At 38.1% G+C, this 17,492-nt stretch overlaps 1 protein-coding gene across 7 annotated transcripts in view; it reads right to left on the reverse strand.

Annotated features, from left to right (window-relative positions):
- CNTN4 (contactin 4) overlaps window positions 1-17,492 on the reverse strand; it is a 1,016,652-nt gene that overhangs the window by 174,918 nt on the left and 824,242 nt on the right. For all 7 annotated transcript variants that reach the window (XM_017881656.1, XM_017881655.1, XM_017881658.1 and 4 more), the window contains 3 exons: window positions 16,773-16,957; window positions 3,173-3,309; window positions 983-1,112 (listed from right to left, as the gene is read on the reverse strand). In XM_017881656.1, the coding sequence (XP_017737145.1) occupies window positions 983-1,112; window positions 3,173-3,309; window positions 16,773-16,957 (452 nt within the window). The remainder of the gene's footprint in view (window positions 1-982; window positions 1,113-3,172; window positions 3,310-16,772; window positions 16,958-17,492) is intronic.

The raw sequence follows: 17,492 nt of genomic DNA on the forward strand, positions 1-17,492 counted from the left end.
ATCAAAACCACAACGAGATACCATCTCACACCAGTTAGAATGGCAATCATTAAAAAATCAGGAAACAGCAGGTGCTGGAGAGGATGTGGAGAAATAGGAACACTTTTACACTGTTGGTGGGACTGTAAACTAGTTCAACCGTTGTGGAAAACAGTGTGGCGATTCCTCAAGGATCTAGAACTAGAAATACCATTTGGCCCAGCCATCGCATTACTGGGGATATACCCAAAGAATTATAAATCATGCTGCTATAAAGACAGGTGCACACGTATGTTTATTGCGGCACTATTCACAATAGCAAAGACTTGGAATCAACCCAAATGTCCATCAGTGACAGACCGGATTAAGAAAATGTGGCACACGTACATCATGGAATACTATGCAGTCATAAAAAAGCACGAGTTCATGTCCTTTGTAGGGACATGGATGCAGCTGGAAACCATCATTCTCAGCAAAATTCACAAGAACAGAAAAGCAAACACCGCATATTCTCACTCATAGGTGGGAGTTGAAAATGAGATCACTTGGACACAGGAAGGGGAACATCACATACCGGGGCCTATTGTCGGGCGGGCGGGGAGGGATAGCATTCATTAGGAGATATACCTAATGTAAATGACGAGTTAATAGGTGCAGCACACCAACATGGCACATGTATACATACGTAACAAACCTGCACGTTGTGCACATGTACCCTGGAACTTAAAGTATAATAATAAAAAAAAAAAAAAGAAAAGAAATAAAATGAGTGCCGAAGGAAGCGTGGTCCCCACTGTAAGCATCAGAGGAGGCTGATTTAGAAAGCGTCCTCTTGTTATTGCTTATAGACTTGCTTATTACTTGTTTCTCCAGTAGTATCTTTGGACTAAAGATTTCTTTACTCCTTTTCCTGGATTGAACATTTATGCTTGGCAAAGAACAAGTTAGTTTAGTGATTTAAAGAGTTTTTACTTTTTTCTTTCTTGCCAGTATAAAGACTCACCTATAACACTAAGCTCTGCGTTGGAAAAGATAACTCCATGTTTATTCTCTGCCAAACACTGATACATGCCAGCATCTGAGAGGTTCACTATTGTTATGTTGAGTGTTCCTTGCTCAATTTGAATTCTATCCTGTGAAAGAAAAGAGGAACATAAAAACAATGACCTTCTACAACTGAGACTTTAAGGCAATTTTACCACGTGTAATATCAAGGAAGCTTAATGGTAAGAAAACAGCCATCACATAAGCAATTTACATAACATGATCTATTTATCTGTCAACTAAATTTTCTGTCAGGTCAGATGCTAAATGGAACAACCAGTACATCAGTTGGTAAATGGAATTTAAACTGTAGGATTCTCTTGAGTTCTCAATGATTTAATAGTGGAGCCATTCAGATTAATATCCTCTCTAAACAGAACTTGAAATTTAAAATGCTTTTAACTTTAAGGATTTGTACTAACCAGAGTTAGGGGTTTTGGAAATACAACCAAATTTACTGTTTAGAGTGTTTAAAACACTCACATTTTGAGCAGGTGATACTTTGAAGGTTACTAGGATTACAATTTTGGATGAAACAGAGGCAACTATTTAATATAGGCTGAGGTTTACTGAAAAATGCAGGTATTAATAGTTTAATATTCCCTTAGTTTATGGTTGTCAGTGGTGTGATTTAAGCTGAAGTGCATCTGGTGGCCAATCTGAAGGAGGCAAAGTTAGTACGTGGCACAGGAGATCTTCCTCTTTTGTCACACTGAGGATATACAACTTATGTATCAATTTTCCTAAGTATCAAAAAGGATCTCTTCCTCTCCAGGAGCTATGCCATTCTCTCTCTCTCTCTCTACACACACACACACACACATATATATATATATAAAGAGGTACTAGTTTTCTGTTTGTTGCAGGGTTGTGAGTTAGCTGACTGGACACTTTATTAGACTGTGATTAAATCTAGACATCCATATTCCCTCACATTAAGAAACCAGCCCAATTGTCCCACAGAAATGATAATTACCCATTTTTGAATAAACACAGAAATTGACTTGCCTAGTTTTAAAACTTGAAACTTACATTGGTGTCATCTGAGTTCACTCCTCAGGAGGTTGATCCTCAAGCAAGGGACTCAAACTCACTAGATCATGGCAACCAGAGAGTGAGACACAAGACCCTTCCTCTGTCATGATTGCCCCTGTACCCCCACCTAATTCCTTCCTTTACACAGCTGCATCCCTTCCCCAGCTACATAAACTCCCAATTTTAGCTGGAGAGATGGATTTGAGACTGCTCTCCCATTCTCTTTGACTAAAGCACCTGAACAAAGCCTTATTTCCTGGCAATACTCACTGTCTCAGTGATTGGCTCTCTGCACAGCAAGCAACAGGACCTAGACCAACCCCCTGGCATTTTGGTAACAGTTACACAAAGGGAGGAAAATAACAGTACTTAGGTACATATACTCTTGCAATTTGTTTGAGTCTGGCTTTTATAATAGACAGAATCATGGACAAGCTGGAGCCCTTCCAGCAAATGGAGAAGATGCATGAGGCAGGGGGTGGGTTAGACAAAACAGCCCCCTTTCTCTTCCTGTCATGTAAATTCATGTGGGGGCCATTGCTCTGAGCAGGCACTCTTTCCTGGGTGGCCTACTAGAAGACTGCCTCTCAATTTGAAGCCTGAGGAAAATGTCAAATTTCAATTAACATTTGAGGTTCAGTAGGAAAATACATAAGGAAAATTAATCAGACACAATTGTTCCTCATTCTCAGGGTCCCCTACTCTGCCCCTGCTTCATTCAGATTTCTTTGTCAGAGTGTTTCTCTATTTAGATGGACATTCTGCATTGTGACAATGCCCCTTCTCTTGTAGTGGATCCTGGAATGTATCTTCCTTTGTATCTTAGCACAATTGCCTGTTCCAGACCTTTTGCATAACTTTCCCATTACAAACTCACAGATGCTAATCTTTGAAGACCAAAGATCTAGTACAAGAGCTTAATTGAAAGCTGGAGAATTGGATTTAAGTGCACTTTCTATTTATCAATTGCATTCACTCTCACTTTTTCCACTATAATGGTGTTTCATTGTTTATTATTTTAGAAACAATTCACCATTCTCATGTTTCCATGGCAATGAGGCTATATTAAACATTATAGTCAAGACTAAGACACAATTACCATTAATTTGCTTACCCGAGTTAGCAGAGGTTCACCATTTTTTAGCCACCTGTATGTAGGCTTAGGCCTTCCATTTGCTTTACATTCCCAAAAGACATTTTCTTCCATGGCCACGTGAATATCATTTATTTTTTGAATCCAATTAGGTTGAGCTATAGCCGTTCAAAAAGCAAAGAAAAGGTGTATATTCAGTGTATACTCAATCTATTTTTATCATATGCAGTCAAAGGGCAAAATACCCTTATAATAAAATTCCTTTTCCAGATGTTATGCAAATAACAAGACTGGGTAGACATTCAGGGAGACGCCTACACCCTACTCTGAATACCATTTTTGTGGTTCATATTGTAGTCTTTTAATCCCTAAATGCAAATTGGATAAAACTACCAATAGCATATGGTAAAATTAACTGTCCCTCTCCTGTTAGGATCTATTATTCCTTTTTTCCTTTCAGTAGAGATTATCTTCCCATTACCCGCTCCCACTTTTAACTGGGCTGGTGTATTCCCAGGTATGCACTACATTTGCAGATTGCTTTGCAGCTAGAGGTAACCATGTAACCAAGTTCATGCCAACTGTATGTGTGTGAAAGTGGTGAGAGCAACTTCTGGGTTACTCACTTAAAGATACTTTCCCTAACCTCTTGCCCCTTCACACTGATTGGAAAAGACTGACAATTGAAATAGCCTTGGGTGCAGACATGGAAGCTACATAGGATGAAAATGCTGACCTGTCAGCCTTGGACCATGAATGACTGTGTGGAGCAAAGCAGCTCCACACCCACCTGCCATTTTTGAGGAAAATAATGTGAGAGAGAAATAAACTTCTTATCTAAGCTACTTTATTTTGGGGTCTCCTTTGTGAGAATAGCTTAGCTTGTCCCTCACTAATATACTTCACTCCCACATATTGTATAGATAAATTTTGTGATTCCTTTCTCCTTTAAGACTATCATCATTGTTTATTATTGATTTCATATTCATAGAATGCTATCTACAGGAATATGACTCTAGAACCGGAAATCTTTAAATGAGTCCTGATTTTTATTAAACCTCCTCAGGAAATCAAGTCCTGCCCACAGTCTCACACAGGAATTCAAAGCAGCACTTACTTCCCACATTGCCCAATGCAATCCATTACTCCTCTCCACCCAAATGATACCATATTTTCTGTACTTCATTGAAGTCACATTTTCTTTCCTTATTTTCAATAGATATAAAGACAATGTTAACTCTATGTTCCATAAAAAGTCTTCATAAATACCAAATCTTGCCTCAAGCACAATTCATGCCATTAAGAATAATGATAAACATATTCAGGTAGAAGACCTTCAGCCCAAAGTCATGCAGAAGATAACCATAGCTGTCATTCTGGAATTTTATGTGTTCACAGGGCATTTCTACAGGGTAATGCCTACCAAAGTAAACCTAATAATCAAAGTTGATATCAGTATTTAATCAGGAGATGCTACTCATTATTCTCAACATCTCTTCCAGCTGACTGGACCTCAGTATCTTCATTCAATGTTTCAAATCATACATAATTTATTTCAAAAGGAAACTGCTACTGTTGAGGCCAAGCTGTTTATTTTACCTTTTCAGTAATAAACAAAACTAGAAAAACACTCAACAAGTCACTTAACCAGCAGAGGTCTCTAGGCCCTTGAATAAATGCTGCTTTTTTCTTTTCTCACCTATAAGCAATTTTATGTTTTTCAATGAGCAAAACACAGTTTTACACATCCTCTACTGATGGGATGATGCACTGCTGCATATGAGGGGAGGCCAAAAGGGTCAACTTCAAAAAATTTTAGAACATCAACAAGCATTAACTTGAATGAAGGGTTATAACCTACACCCTTAAAAGAGCTGCAAGTCTTCGCTGTTCTTTATTTTCCTGCTGCTAATGCAAAGGAAGCTAAAAAGGTTCTCTGCTTGGAGAATTTGATGTGTAACCCTGATAGGGCTAATGCAGTTTTGTGCCTGATTTCACATTCAACCTGCTGAATATTTACCCCCTACAGAGTCCATGAAAACAAAGCAAAGAAGAAAAGCCACAGAAATCTGTGAGGAATATTAACAACGAAGCCAAACTTTTGAAAGAGAGTGAGGAAAAAAATGGAAGGGCAAATGTAACTTATGAAGCAATGTCAAGTTGAAGTTCAAAAAGGAAACATCAAAACTACATGCAGAGACAGAGATTTCAATGTCATAGATTTCCCGTAACACTGGGCTTACTTACTGCTTTCTTTCAAAAATGCAGAAAGCTGGAAGCAAAACCTTGCAATCTCAAGAAGTAGGTGAGGCAGAGAAGGGAGAGACTGGAGAGAATTTTGAAAAGACCTTGCAAAGTTCTAACTAGTTAAGCACTTCTGAGGGCTCATTCTGTCTCTTCCCACAGGATTATGGAGGTCAAGGAATCAGACGAGAATACTCAGTGGTAGTTATTTGTGCTGGCCAAGGTGAAATCAACAAAAAAATTCAGTGTCTGTGAGAGATCACTTGGCACTTTCTTTATTTTTAAACTAAAATTAATTCATAGAAGACAAATGTGAACTGATATAAACATATTCCTCTCAAAGTGAGTATCTGAACATGGGCCCATGAAGATCAGAAATGAAATATCATATTATATACGTGACAAAGAGAGATAGTCTTTATCTTAACACGCCAATTGCAAATCTACAGGGCAAAAGCCCATGTAGTAAAGGTTTCACTCCTGCTCACTTAGATTGGATGAATTATATCTAAATGTGTGAGTTTTTCATACTAGAATAACTAAAGTCATGTGCTTGATGATAATGACTCATATATCTCCATATTTGGAGGGAGAGGGTTACCTAGTTCAAAGTCCTTAGATAACAAAAATCCCAGTTAAGCATATTATAAGATATATCATTAGCTCCTCCCCCTTTTGTGATAATGCATTGGGTACGGGGTATTTATTGCTTAATATCAAGGTTCAGCTACATTTTACAACTCCTTGTCTAAACACAGGTTGAACATCCCTAATCTGAAGACCTAAAATCTGAAATGCTCTATAATTCGAAACTTTTTGAGCGCCACCATGATGCCACAAGTGGAAAATTTCACACTTGATCTCATAAGACTGGTCATAGCAAATACAGTGAAAATTTTGTTTCATACATTACATTATGCAAAATATTAAAATGTTGCATAAATTACCTTCAGGCTATGTGTTTAAACTATATATAAAACATAAATAAACTTCATGTTTAGGCTTAGGTCGAAATATTCCAAAATCCTAAAAAATCTAAAATCCGAAACACGTCTGGTCCCAAGCATTTCAGGTAAGGCATACTCAACCTGTATCAACTCAGAGGAAGACCTGAACAGGTTAGTTCAGTACTATTATTTCAGAAGCCATTTCTAAATGTCTTTTTCTTTGTAATATATGCAGAGCCCACATATTAAGCAGAAGTAAACACATTCACATATTGAAAGAGAACCATCTGTTTTGAACTTCCATATTCTTTCAAGATTTGAAACAAAAGAATTCTTCTAGGATTCCTTAAGCATTGTTCTCAAACTATAAATTCAAATATAAGGTTAAATGGTTGTGCTGGGATTTGACCCTGTGACACAGTTTGTCTCCTGGATAGATAAACAATCTCTTCATTTCAATCTTTTATTCAATAACTGCCAGAAATGACCTAAATCAGCGTTTGTGTATTCCAGCCACTGGAATTGTACAAGCATCTTATCCAATAATAATTTACATTGCAGGCAGATATAATTTAAACTCAGTGGGTCAAACAATTCTCAGGAGCATCTGGCTCTTCGATTTTCTAAAAACAGAAATTTCTAACGGAAAGAAATGCCAACATATGCCTTAGACCTTAGAAATTTGAAAATCTAAAAGAAAGGATATGATGGCAAAACAAAACAAAACAAAACAAAACAAAACAAAACAAAACCCTCTAAATTACTATTACAAAGATGACCTGTAGACAATCACAGTTATTTCTGGTTGCTCACACAATTTTGAAGATGAATCATCTCCAGGGAATGCAGGAGTTTCACTGACATTGCTTAAGAATTTTAATGATAGTAGACTTTATGAGTTTGGAGACAATTACTTGGCTTTAGTTTACCACCTACCTACATAATGCTTCCCAAATCTTTCTCTCCAGCCTGGGATTCTTACGCAATTGACAGGATCATCAAGAAATTCTCACTTTACTTCAAATTCAGGGTTCCTAGTACTGGCATGAGAAATAGCCATTTTACAATGCTACTTGAGAGAGTCTTCCAGTTTACTATTACAGTCTTTTTACAAACCCCTGACTTCCAGTTAGCAGAAGTCACTGAAAAGAAGGACCAGCTCTATAAGAAATATGCATGTTGGATTTTAGGGCAAGGTCCATCTTTGATGTTTGTTCAGCACTGACAATCTGCACTTCTCTGGCTTCAGACTCTCAACCACTCCCCACACACCAATCAGTCTCCTCACAGGGGTCTTCAAACTCAATTCCATGAAGCTCTGAGCGTTCTTAGAAGGTACTCCCTTCTACATTCACTCAAATTCTCAATATTTAATTCACAGCAAGGCTTCTTCCTTGCTGCAGCCTTGCTTTGTATTACATATTGAGCATTTCTTGTAAAATTTCATGTTAAAAAAAGTACCTTGAGAATTAAACATACACATACTTTGCTGATACTTGCTGATATCTTGTATTGTAAGAACAGCTTTGGAAATGCAGTCTGGAGATTGGAAGCTTGTTTTCTCCTTGAATTCATATTAGTTTGAACCTAATGATGTCTAACACTCCTTTTTATTTTATTTTTATTTATTTATTTTTTTGACACGGAGTCTCGCTCTGTCACCCAGGCTGGAGTGCAGTGGCGTGATCTCGGCTCACTGCAAGCTCCGCCTCCTGGGTTCACACCATTCTTCTGCCTCAGCCTCCCAAGCAGCTGGGACTACAGGTGCCCGCCACTGCGCTCGGCTAATTTTTTGCATTTTTAGTAGAGACGGGGTTTCACCGCGTTAGCCAGTATGGTTTCCATCTCCTGACCTCGTGATCCACCTGCCTTGGACTCCCAAAGTGCTGGGATTACAGGCGTGAGCCACTACACACGGCCTCTCCTTTTGATTTTAATAAGTGAAACCTTTAGCCTTTAGATTGTCTCTTAAACCAACAGGATTCACAGTTCTCCTAATTGTTTTTGTTAATTTGTACTTCATTCACACACTCTTATTTATGGCTTCTCCATCTCTACCTAAGTTAAAACTGACTTGCTTCTGGCAATGGTATGGGAGATGCCATCAGGCCAATCCTTTCACAGATAGCACAGATAGCAATGATAAACTCAAGTCAGAATATAAAAAACCAACTATATGAAGATACACTAAAAGGTAACTCGAAGCTGGCATATTTCTATTAATAGGTATTCATCAATACATAAAGCAAATATAACTGTAGGAAGTAATCTGTGTATGAGATAACAAGTAAGATTTCTGAATGTGCTCTGCTTCCTGTAAATATCACAAAAATTAGTAGAACATTATCATTATTTCATATCTTTATTAATATTGAAAGTCTTCTGTCACCTGGCCAGGCGCAGTGGCTCATGCCTGTAATCCCAGCACTTTGGGAGGCCGAGGCAGGCGGATAACCTGAGGTCAGGAGTTTGAAACCAGCCTGGCCAACATGGTGAAACCCCGTCTTTGCTAAAAATACAAACATTAGCCAGGCATGGTGGTGCCTGTCTGTAGTCTCAGCTACTCAGGAGGCTGAGGCGCGAGAATCGCTTGAGCCTGGGAGGCAGAGGTTGCAGTGAGCTGAGATCGTACCACAGTACTCCAGCCTGGGCGATAGAGTGAGACCCTGTCTCAAAAATAAATTAATAAATATGTAAATGAAAATGAAGTCTTCTGCCATCTGGTTTTACATCTCTTACTTTCTGTCCAACTATGCCCAGTGAATCCACAGCTCCTGGTGAATAAGGGTCTTTGTCCTCCACTCCAAGAAGTCAGTTCAGAACTTTATGAATGAGTTATAGAATAAAAAAAAAGTGAATCAGCAATATGTGCATTTTCAAAAAGGCTGTTGGGCCCGATTTACTCAATTATACCCAGATCAATCAAGCTATGACTCTAACCTTACATAGATTAATTTCTCTATATTTCTTTATTTTTTTAATCTTCAAAGCCTCTACCTAACGTTTCCCTGAATCTGCTCTTACTCAGCTGAATCCATCCTCTTCTCTTTCCCTTATACACCTTGAGTTCAGTCTGAAATGCAATCAGTAATGGAAACTACTAATATATGAAATATCTAATCAGCTTCACTTTACGCACATCATTTCTAAACCTCATAATATTCAGGTTAAGTGGACTTGCACTCATTTTATAGATAAGACCCAGAGACATTAACATCCAGATTCAGAAAGTGGCTGAGTTAGCAATGGTACACAGGCCTGTTTGGCTCCAACCATTCTCTCTCCAGAGCCTCTCAAAAAAATCCAACCCTATCGCAAATGATAATGGGAGCATTCTTTTGAATGTATCCTTCTTCAAGTGCAACCTAAGAACCATTGTAGGTCCCCAAGTTTCCTTAAGGGAGTTCATTATGTCCTCTCTTTACAATTACATATGTGTCAGACCATATTTTCTTCATACACTTCAATCAAAACAAAATATCATGACAAATTGAATACAGAAGTATGTAGGAGAATGCACCTGTATTCTCATAAGACAGACATTAAAGAGATTTGCAATAATATAAACCATGCCACTCTTTTCATTAAATATTTTTGTTTGGAAAAATATAGTCAGTTTTCTTATAGTATGTTAATTATTTCTAACGTATACTGGTTGTATTTTTGCCATTTTAAAGTAAGTTAAGTTCTAAGTTAAGTTCTCCATTTAAATTTATAATATGGCATATATAGGTAAACATTGCTCATATAAGCAAAAGTTCTTTGAGGTATCCAATAATTTTCAGGGTAAAAGAAGTGCTTAAACCAACAGTTTGAGCACTCCTGTTTAGACAAGCAGAGGAGCTTTTAGATAAATGAATCAACTTAAGCAAAACCTCCTATAAGTAAATTTAAACAATATTCATTGATGAATAAAAAAATGTAACTGCGACATTTTGCCTTCTCTGGGACTACAGAGTGAGACTTGAATTGCATTTCAATATATTGTCCTTGATATGACTCTTTCATGGCTTAAAGTTTCTCATTAGGTGAGGACTTTATGCCTCCACTCCTATATTAATTCTCTCTATTATTCACAACATTTCCTCAATGTGTACCCCTTGAAAACTGCGGCAACACACTTTATTGGAACTACCAGATTAAAAAAAGAAACAAAAATTGTTGACTTTACCTTAAGTGACACTCATGGGAATTGAGGGTATCAATATCAGTTCTGTCTAGGACAATTAAGCAAACTATTGCTCTACTGTGAAATTACCTTATCTACTGTGTTCAATTTTTGGTCTCTCTGTCCTTTAAGTCTCTTTGCAGGGCTGAATATTATCTTGTGATCCCATATACATAGCACATCCATGGGGAATTAGTATGCTCCGCTGTAAGATGCTTCAGTATTCATTTATTGACGACCTTAGAGATACTCAAACACCATTTGCAGTGTCATCAAGTCTACAGTTTTGCCTTTAGAGGCAAAAGACTGTAGCACAAAGGGTCTAGACATTTAGTCTTACATGTAATTTGAAGAAGAAAAAGAGTTCTTTTTGACTCAATAACCAGGTGACCAACTTAGAAAATAGAAATGAAAAAGTCAGTTGTTCATCCAGATGTTGTCATTTGTGACACTGGTAATGGAAAATGCAAGAAAGAGTATCTGGATGATTGACGGATTTTTTTTTTTTTTACCTTACCTATTGTATTAAAATGTTGCATTGGCAGGAAAAGTAACACAGGTAGAATAGCAGAAAAAAGCAGTTCTAGCTGTGATTCCCATTCATTGCATTACCTTGAATAAGTTATTTTATATCTCTGGATCTTATTTGCTTTAATTATAAAAACCAAAGGGCTGGCCCCAGCAGTTACGTCCAGCTTAAGTATTACTGGATTGTTTGAAATATAGCCTTGTTTACTGCTCAGATATTAGATTCCCAATTTCCTAATTATGAAAATGGTTTTACTCTCATAACACCTGTTACAGAGAGAAGAAATTGTACGAAGATATTAAATATCAGGATCTTTTAGTTCACATTTCATTCTACTAAATGATGACTATAATTCTATCAGTCTTTTGGGCAAAAGAAAGTGACTACAGAGACAGAATGAAGTGCAAAGATGAATAATTATCAAGTGAATTGAATCCATTTTATACTTCCCTTTCCTTTCTTCAAAGATAATTGCCTTAACACCCTCATTCTACTTTGTGTAGACTGGCTACAATGCCTGATGTGACAGTAAGCTGTTAGATTTCCAGAGTACTAGGAACACCTTCTCTTGCATGTAATTTAAACTTCAGCTTCACAATACCATGGGGGGACAGCCTAAACATGCAGTATTCTCACCATGTGGTTCCCAGACAAGCAGCATCAACATTACTTGGGAACTTACTAGAAATGCAAATTATTGGTCTTACTCTGGACTTACCAAATCAAAGCCTCTATCTGGTGTGTTCCCACTGGGAACATACAATGGGACCCAGAATTCTGTGTTGTAATAAGACTTCCAAGTTATTCTGATGCACAATGACGTTTCAGAACCTCTAGCACAGCATTTGAAATCTAGCTCTGTTTTTTACTGTATAAACTTAAATCAATTACCTTAATCTCTTTGGGACTCAATTTCCATATCTATAAACCAGACAGATGTAGGAATGAAATAAGAATATCCTATTGGCTCTAACTTCAAGACATATCTCAAGTCTCTCCATTTCTCTTCCTCTCTTACATCCTAACCAACAATATCTCTCACCTGGATATTGGCAATGGCCTCCTAACTAGTTGTCCGGCTTTCACTCTTGGTTTCCAATCATCCATTCACCACAAAACAACCTGAGTGGTCTTTTAAAAACATTAATCAAATCGAGTCACCCTCCTGCCTTGAAATGTTGTAATGGCTTCCCACCATACTCACAGAATAAAACCCAAACTCTGTGCCTGGCTTACAAAGTACTGCAGTCTGTCACCTTCCTAAGATTCCAACCTTTGCCCCTTGCTCACTACGATTTAGTTAACACTGACTTCCCTGCTGCATATCAAGAAGGTCAAGTAGTTTTCTGCCTCAGAGCCTTTGCACTTCCTCACGTTCTGCTAGGAATGCACTTCCCCTTGAAAGCCTAGCTCATTTTTATCCTTTTGGTTTTGGGTCAGAGGGCCATTCTCAGACAAGTGTTTCCTGACTATCTCATCTTATGAAATCGTTCTCTTGCTCTCAGCTACTTTCTATCATATCGATCTAATTTATTTATTTATTTATTTGAGACGGAGTCTTGCTCTGTTGCCCAGGCTGGAGTGCAGTGGCACAACCTCAGGTCACTGGAACCTCCACCTCCTGGGTTCAAGTGATTCTCCTGCCTCAGCCTCCCGAGTAGCTGGGACTACCAGCATGCACGACCACCACACCCAGCTAATTTTCATATTTTAGTAGAAACGGGGCTGGTTTCGAATTCCTGGCCTCAAGTGACTCACCCACCTAGGCCTCCCAAAGTGCTGGGATTACAGGAGTGAGCCACTGCGCCTGGCCAGTCAACTTAATTATTTTCTTTATCACTCTTATCAGAAAATAAAATGTCCTAGTTAATTTATTTGCTTCTTAGTGCATTTCGGTTAACTTCCAGTAAAATATTAGGTCCTTGAGGGCAGAGATTTTGTCTTGCAACCATAGTGCCTAAAAATGCCTCCCATATGGTAGGCAATTAAAAAAAATCTGCTAAACAAGTAAATAATGTATTAAAGTCATTTTGGAAAATGTTTATCTTTAGTAACAAAGATCCATAGCATTTTACCATTGAAAATAAATCTATTTTAGGAAGATTTTAATGCCAAAAAAGACTGAGAAAAGTAGATTAAACTAGACCATGATAGCCAAGTACAGGTTATAGTAAAAACAAATTGGGAAGATGGGGTAGGGCAAAAATGTTCTATGCCTGAACTTGCTTCAGTTCTTCATACATACTGAACATGAGTAGCACAGGCTGACTTGAAGACATGGCCACAGCAGGGACAAACCAATGGGCAATAGGACTTCCATTATTCAGACACTGGGAACAATGATCATGCCCAGCAGGCTTTTGAAAGAAGGTAAAATGTTTTTAATGCAAGAAGGAAAAAAATGGCCATTTTACCAACCATGAATAGGAGTTAGCACACTTGTAGTTGCTGAAGTGGACAGCTGATGAATGCAATAAACAACTTGGAACCCAAAGAAGCAGGTTTCTAAGCTCAAACCCATGGTTTATAATCCCTAAGTGTGGCACACCTTAGTGTTGTAAGAAATTCTTGTCAACAAAGACAGAATGTTCATGGATAAGTGACTGGGGTACTCTTTCGCCTTTTATGATCTACATGGTGATTTTAATTAAAATAATTCATTTAAATAGGAGACCTGTACAGCTGGATATTACAAACACAGCACTGGGAAGACCCAGACCAGAAAAAATGAGAGGAAAAAAGATGACAGCCAAGTGCTCATGTATAATTAAGCTCTCCTGTGACTGTGACAATGAAAACAATTAGATAATTTTTGTCACTGATATGCTAGATAAGGAAAAACAAAAGAATAAACATAAACGCAATAGCCAAGTGCTATGGAAGTCAGCTGATCTGACAAGTTTTTAATACCAAGCATGGTTGACAAGTGAAGTAAGGCGGAGTTATCTTCAGAAAGCAGGCAAATTTTATTTTATTCTGCTCTTTTTCCCATGCATGGCTGCAGATAACTCCATTTAAAAAGGAAACATTGTTAGAACCTGATTTTCATCTCCGGGGCAGGATCCCTGAAAAAAACATTTCCCTGCACAGGGCTGGGAGCCAGTGACAAAGCAGATTTTCCCTAACAGTAACCCTGGGGTACTCTATTTCCAGTGCAGGAAAGCTCTAACCCACAGGAAAGCAGTATACCAACCCCTGGCTACAGAAAATTTCATACCAGTTTAAAATACTGAGAGCAGGAATTTCACTTAACAGAAAATCATGAAAGTTAAAATGACTTTATTCAATTAGTTAAGCTACTCAAATAACATTTAGGAGCAGCCACCACTGAACTGAAGAGACTATTCAACTAAGAAAAAAGAGAAAACGTTGACCAATTACCTGAATATTTACAGATTGTCCCTATCTGATATAGAAAAAATAATTATTACATTGGTGAGAAAAATGAGCCCTAAACAGTTAAAAATACACAGCCATAGCATCTCACTGAATAAATCTGTAACTTACAGTCTCGATTTTTGCAGTCAGTTAACTGTGGTGTCTTTTGCTTTACAACCCATCAAATAAGATACCAACTATGACAGTTTAAGAGGAAAGCAAAGATTAAATATCAAGTCTGTCATCTGGCATGAGTAGAGTCAGTCCTCTAATATTCCTGAAGACAGGCGAATGATGAAAGAGAAGTGCAGATTTATTCAAACAGCTACTGCCCAGCTCATCAAGTGAAGTATTAACACTTTTTACAACTCTGTGTGTTCTCCTGCCCCAGAAGCTGCATCAGGGGAACGTGAGTCCAAAATGCTGAGAGTCACTTAGGGGAGGTCATTGAAGGCTGGCTGATAGTGGAAATCTCCACCCAGTTTCCAATCAAGCTTTTAAAAAAAGTTAGGTGATTATTGATCAGAATTCTTTGGCCATAGTTTTTTCTTTTTTTCCTTCCTTCCTTTCCTTTTCCCTTTCCCTCCCTTCCTCCCTTTGTTCCATTTCTTTCTTTTTGGAAGGGAGAGCTTTATTAGCCTGCCTGGTGGCCATTCTGACAGGCTAGGAAGTGTAGCCTCCCTTGGCCAGAAGTTGTAAACTGGCACTTTGAAGGAGGAGCAAAGGGAACAAACAGGAATTTGTGCTGAATGGAGTGGCCTAATATACATATTTGATAAGCTACAGGAGGAGTCATGGATATTTATGATAGAAGAAACATGTGCTTGTGCAACTGAGTTTCATGGGTTCTGTGTATGAAATATACATATATTCATATTTATATATGTATGAAAATATGTATATTTCATACACAGAAGCCATGAATTTATATACATATTCATATGTATATATGAATATACATATTTAGTAAGTCATAGGAGGAGTCATGGATATTTATGAAAGGAGAACCATCTGCATGTGCAACCCTTCATGGGTTTCAGGTATGAAAAATGGCAGTATTAGCATCTGAGGGTGGAGGTTTTGGCTTTGTGATGTCAAAAGGTAGACCAGAGGACATGAACCCCTCACAGCACATCCTCCCTAGAATGACAGAACCATTCTGTGTTGGCGGTCTTTTATCAGGCAAAAAATAAGGGGCAGCATCAGGTAGGTGGTTGATACCAGTGATGGAGTCTTTTCAAAGGGCTAGATTGTATTTAGCCCTTAAGGAAGAAAGGCTCATTGCTGTTAGCGAGGGAGTGGGTATAACTAGATGTGTCTGACATTACCCTCCCATCATGGCCAAGAACTCATTTTTCAATGCTAATCTGGCCCCTCCCCCTTAGCCATGAGGGGTCCCCTTCTTTCTACTGGAGGGCTTAGAACTTTGGTCATATCTTAAAATGAAAATGCTTTATAAGAAGAATTAGTGAAATAAATAGACTTTTGTGGGATCAATCACTGCAAGAAAGAAGAACATTTAAAGCTTTAGAACTACTCTCATTATTTTAATATGCATTGTTGTTTGTTTAAACCATTCTTAAATAATTATCAACCTATAGTATTTGTTTTCTGTATCCCAGACAGATGGGATTCTGGCATGCTCCAATTTGGCAGAACTCAGTTTGCTTTCAAAATGCCTATCCAATGAAATCCTTTTCTAGATTTCAAATCAATATCCTAACAGGGTTTCCAAGATGGTCTCAATAATGACCATGTGCTAGTGGTTTTACATTTATATTATTTGGATCAATGCTGATGATATGATTGGAATAGGAGCAGCTGCACATAAAATGTCTTTGGGGTGAGAGAGATTTGTCACATTCCACTCTGATAAGAACTAAATTTGGACAGCGTGCATTTTGAAATGTTCATGGTACCACATTAAATTGCTACCAAATAGGAGCAATTACAAAAGATTAACACAAGCCTCAAATCAAAATTCTAATGAAGAAAAGCACAGAGCTTTAAAAAAAGATAAATCAGGAGCAGGAATAATAAAATGTTTCCTGTATCAGGTTTACAGCTTGAGCAAAGAGAAAAAACAAACTTCTTAGCAAGTGTGTTCACACTAATATCCATCCTCCAAACACATCAGCCTAACGTCTTCCTCTCTACTCCATCAACATCCTTGCCCCCCACCCTCACTCTCCACACCCAGAATCAGCCAGGGCTAACTATGGAGCAAACTATGAGTTTCACATAATCCTGTGCTGCACAATCTCTCCCAAAATGCCTGAATGCCTCTCAGCTTATGATTTCAATATCAGGAAGTTCTGTAGTACTACCAACAATAAACTGAAATCATACACTTACCATAAAAAGTTAGCTGTCCTCTTGCTACATTTTTCCCTCTGGAATTTTCAGCCACACATTCATATAAACCAGCATCCTCCTGCTGAAAATTAGGGATCTCAAGAATTCCATTTGACTTGTGTCTTCTGGCTTTCCTTGCTATCGGCTTTCCATCAGCTCTTCGCCAGATAATAGTTGGTACTGGACTGATAGCAAGAATAAAAAGGAGTGAATCAAACTAGAGAAAACTGAACCTTTTATTTGAACCTAAACCCCTTCCTTCTTGGTTCTACACATATAAGCTTGTAGTATTTTGCAAACTTCATTCATTCCTCTATCTCTATTATAATTTTAATCATATCTACATCTCTAGTATTATTTATTTAGTGTTCTTAAAATCAAATAACTTTTCTTAACTTTAAATAAGGCGATCTGGCAGGGTGCAGTGACTCACACCTGTAATCCTGGCACTTTGGGAGGCCGAGGTGGGCGGATCATTTGAGGTCAGGAGTTTGAAACCAGCCTGGCCAACATAGTGAAACCCTGTCTCTACCAAAAATACAAAAAAATTAGGTGGGCATGGTGGCAGGTGCCTGTAATCTGAGCTTCTCACGAGGCCGAGGCAGGAGGATCACTTGAACACTTGAACCGGGAAGCGGAAGTTGCAGTGAGCCAAGATCGCACTACTGCACTCCAGCCTGGGCGACAGAGCGAGACTTTGTCTCGGAAAAAAAAAAAAAA

The sequence above is a fragment of the Rhinopithecus bieti genome, unplaced genomic scaffold (assembly GCF_001698545.2).
Source record: "Rhinopithecus bieti isolate Rb0 unplaced genomic scaffold, ASM169854v2 scaffold_12640, whole genome shotgun sequence".
NCBI classification, from domain to species: Eukaryota; Metazoa; Chordata; class Mammalia; order Primates; family Cercopithecidae; genus Rhinopithecus; species Rhinopithecus bieti.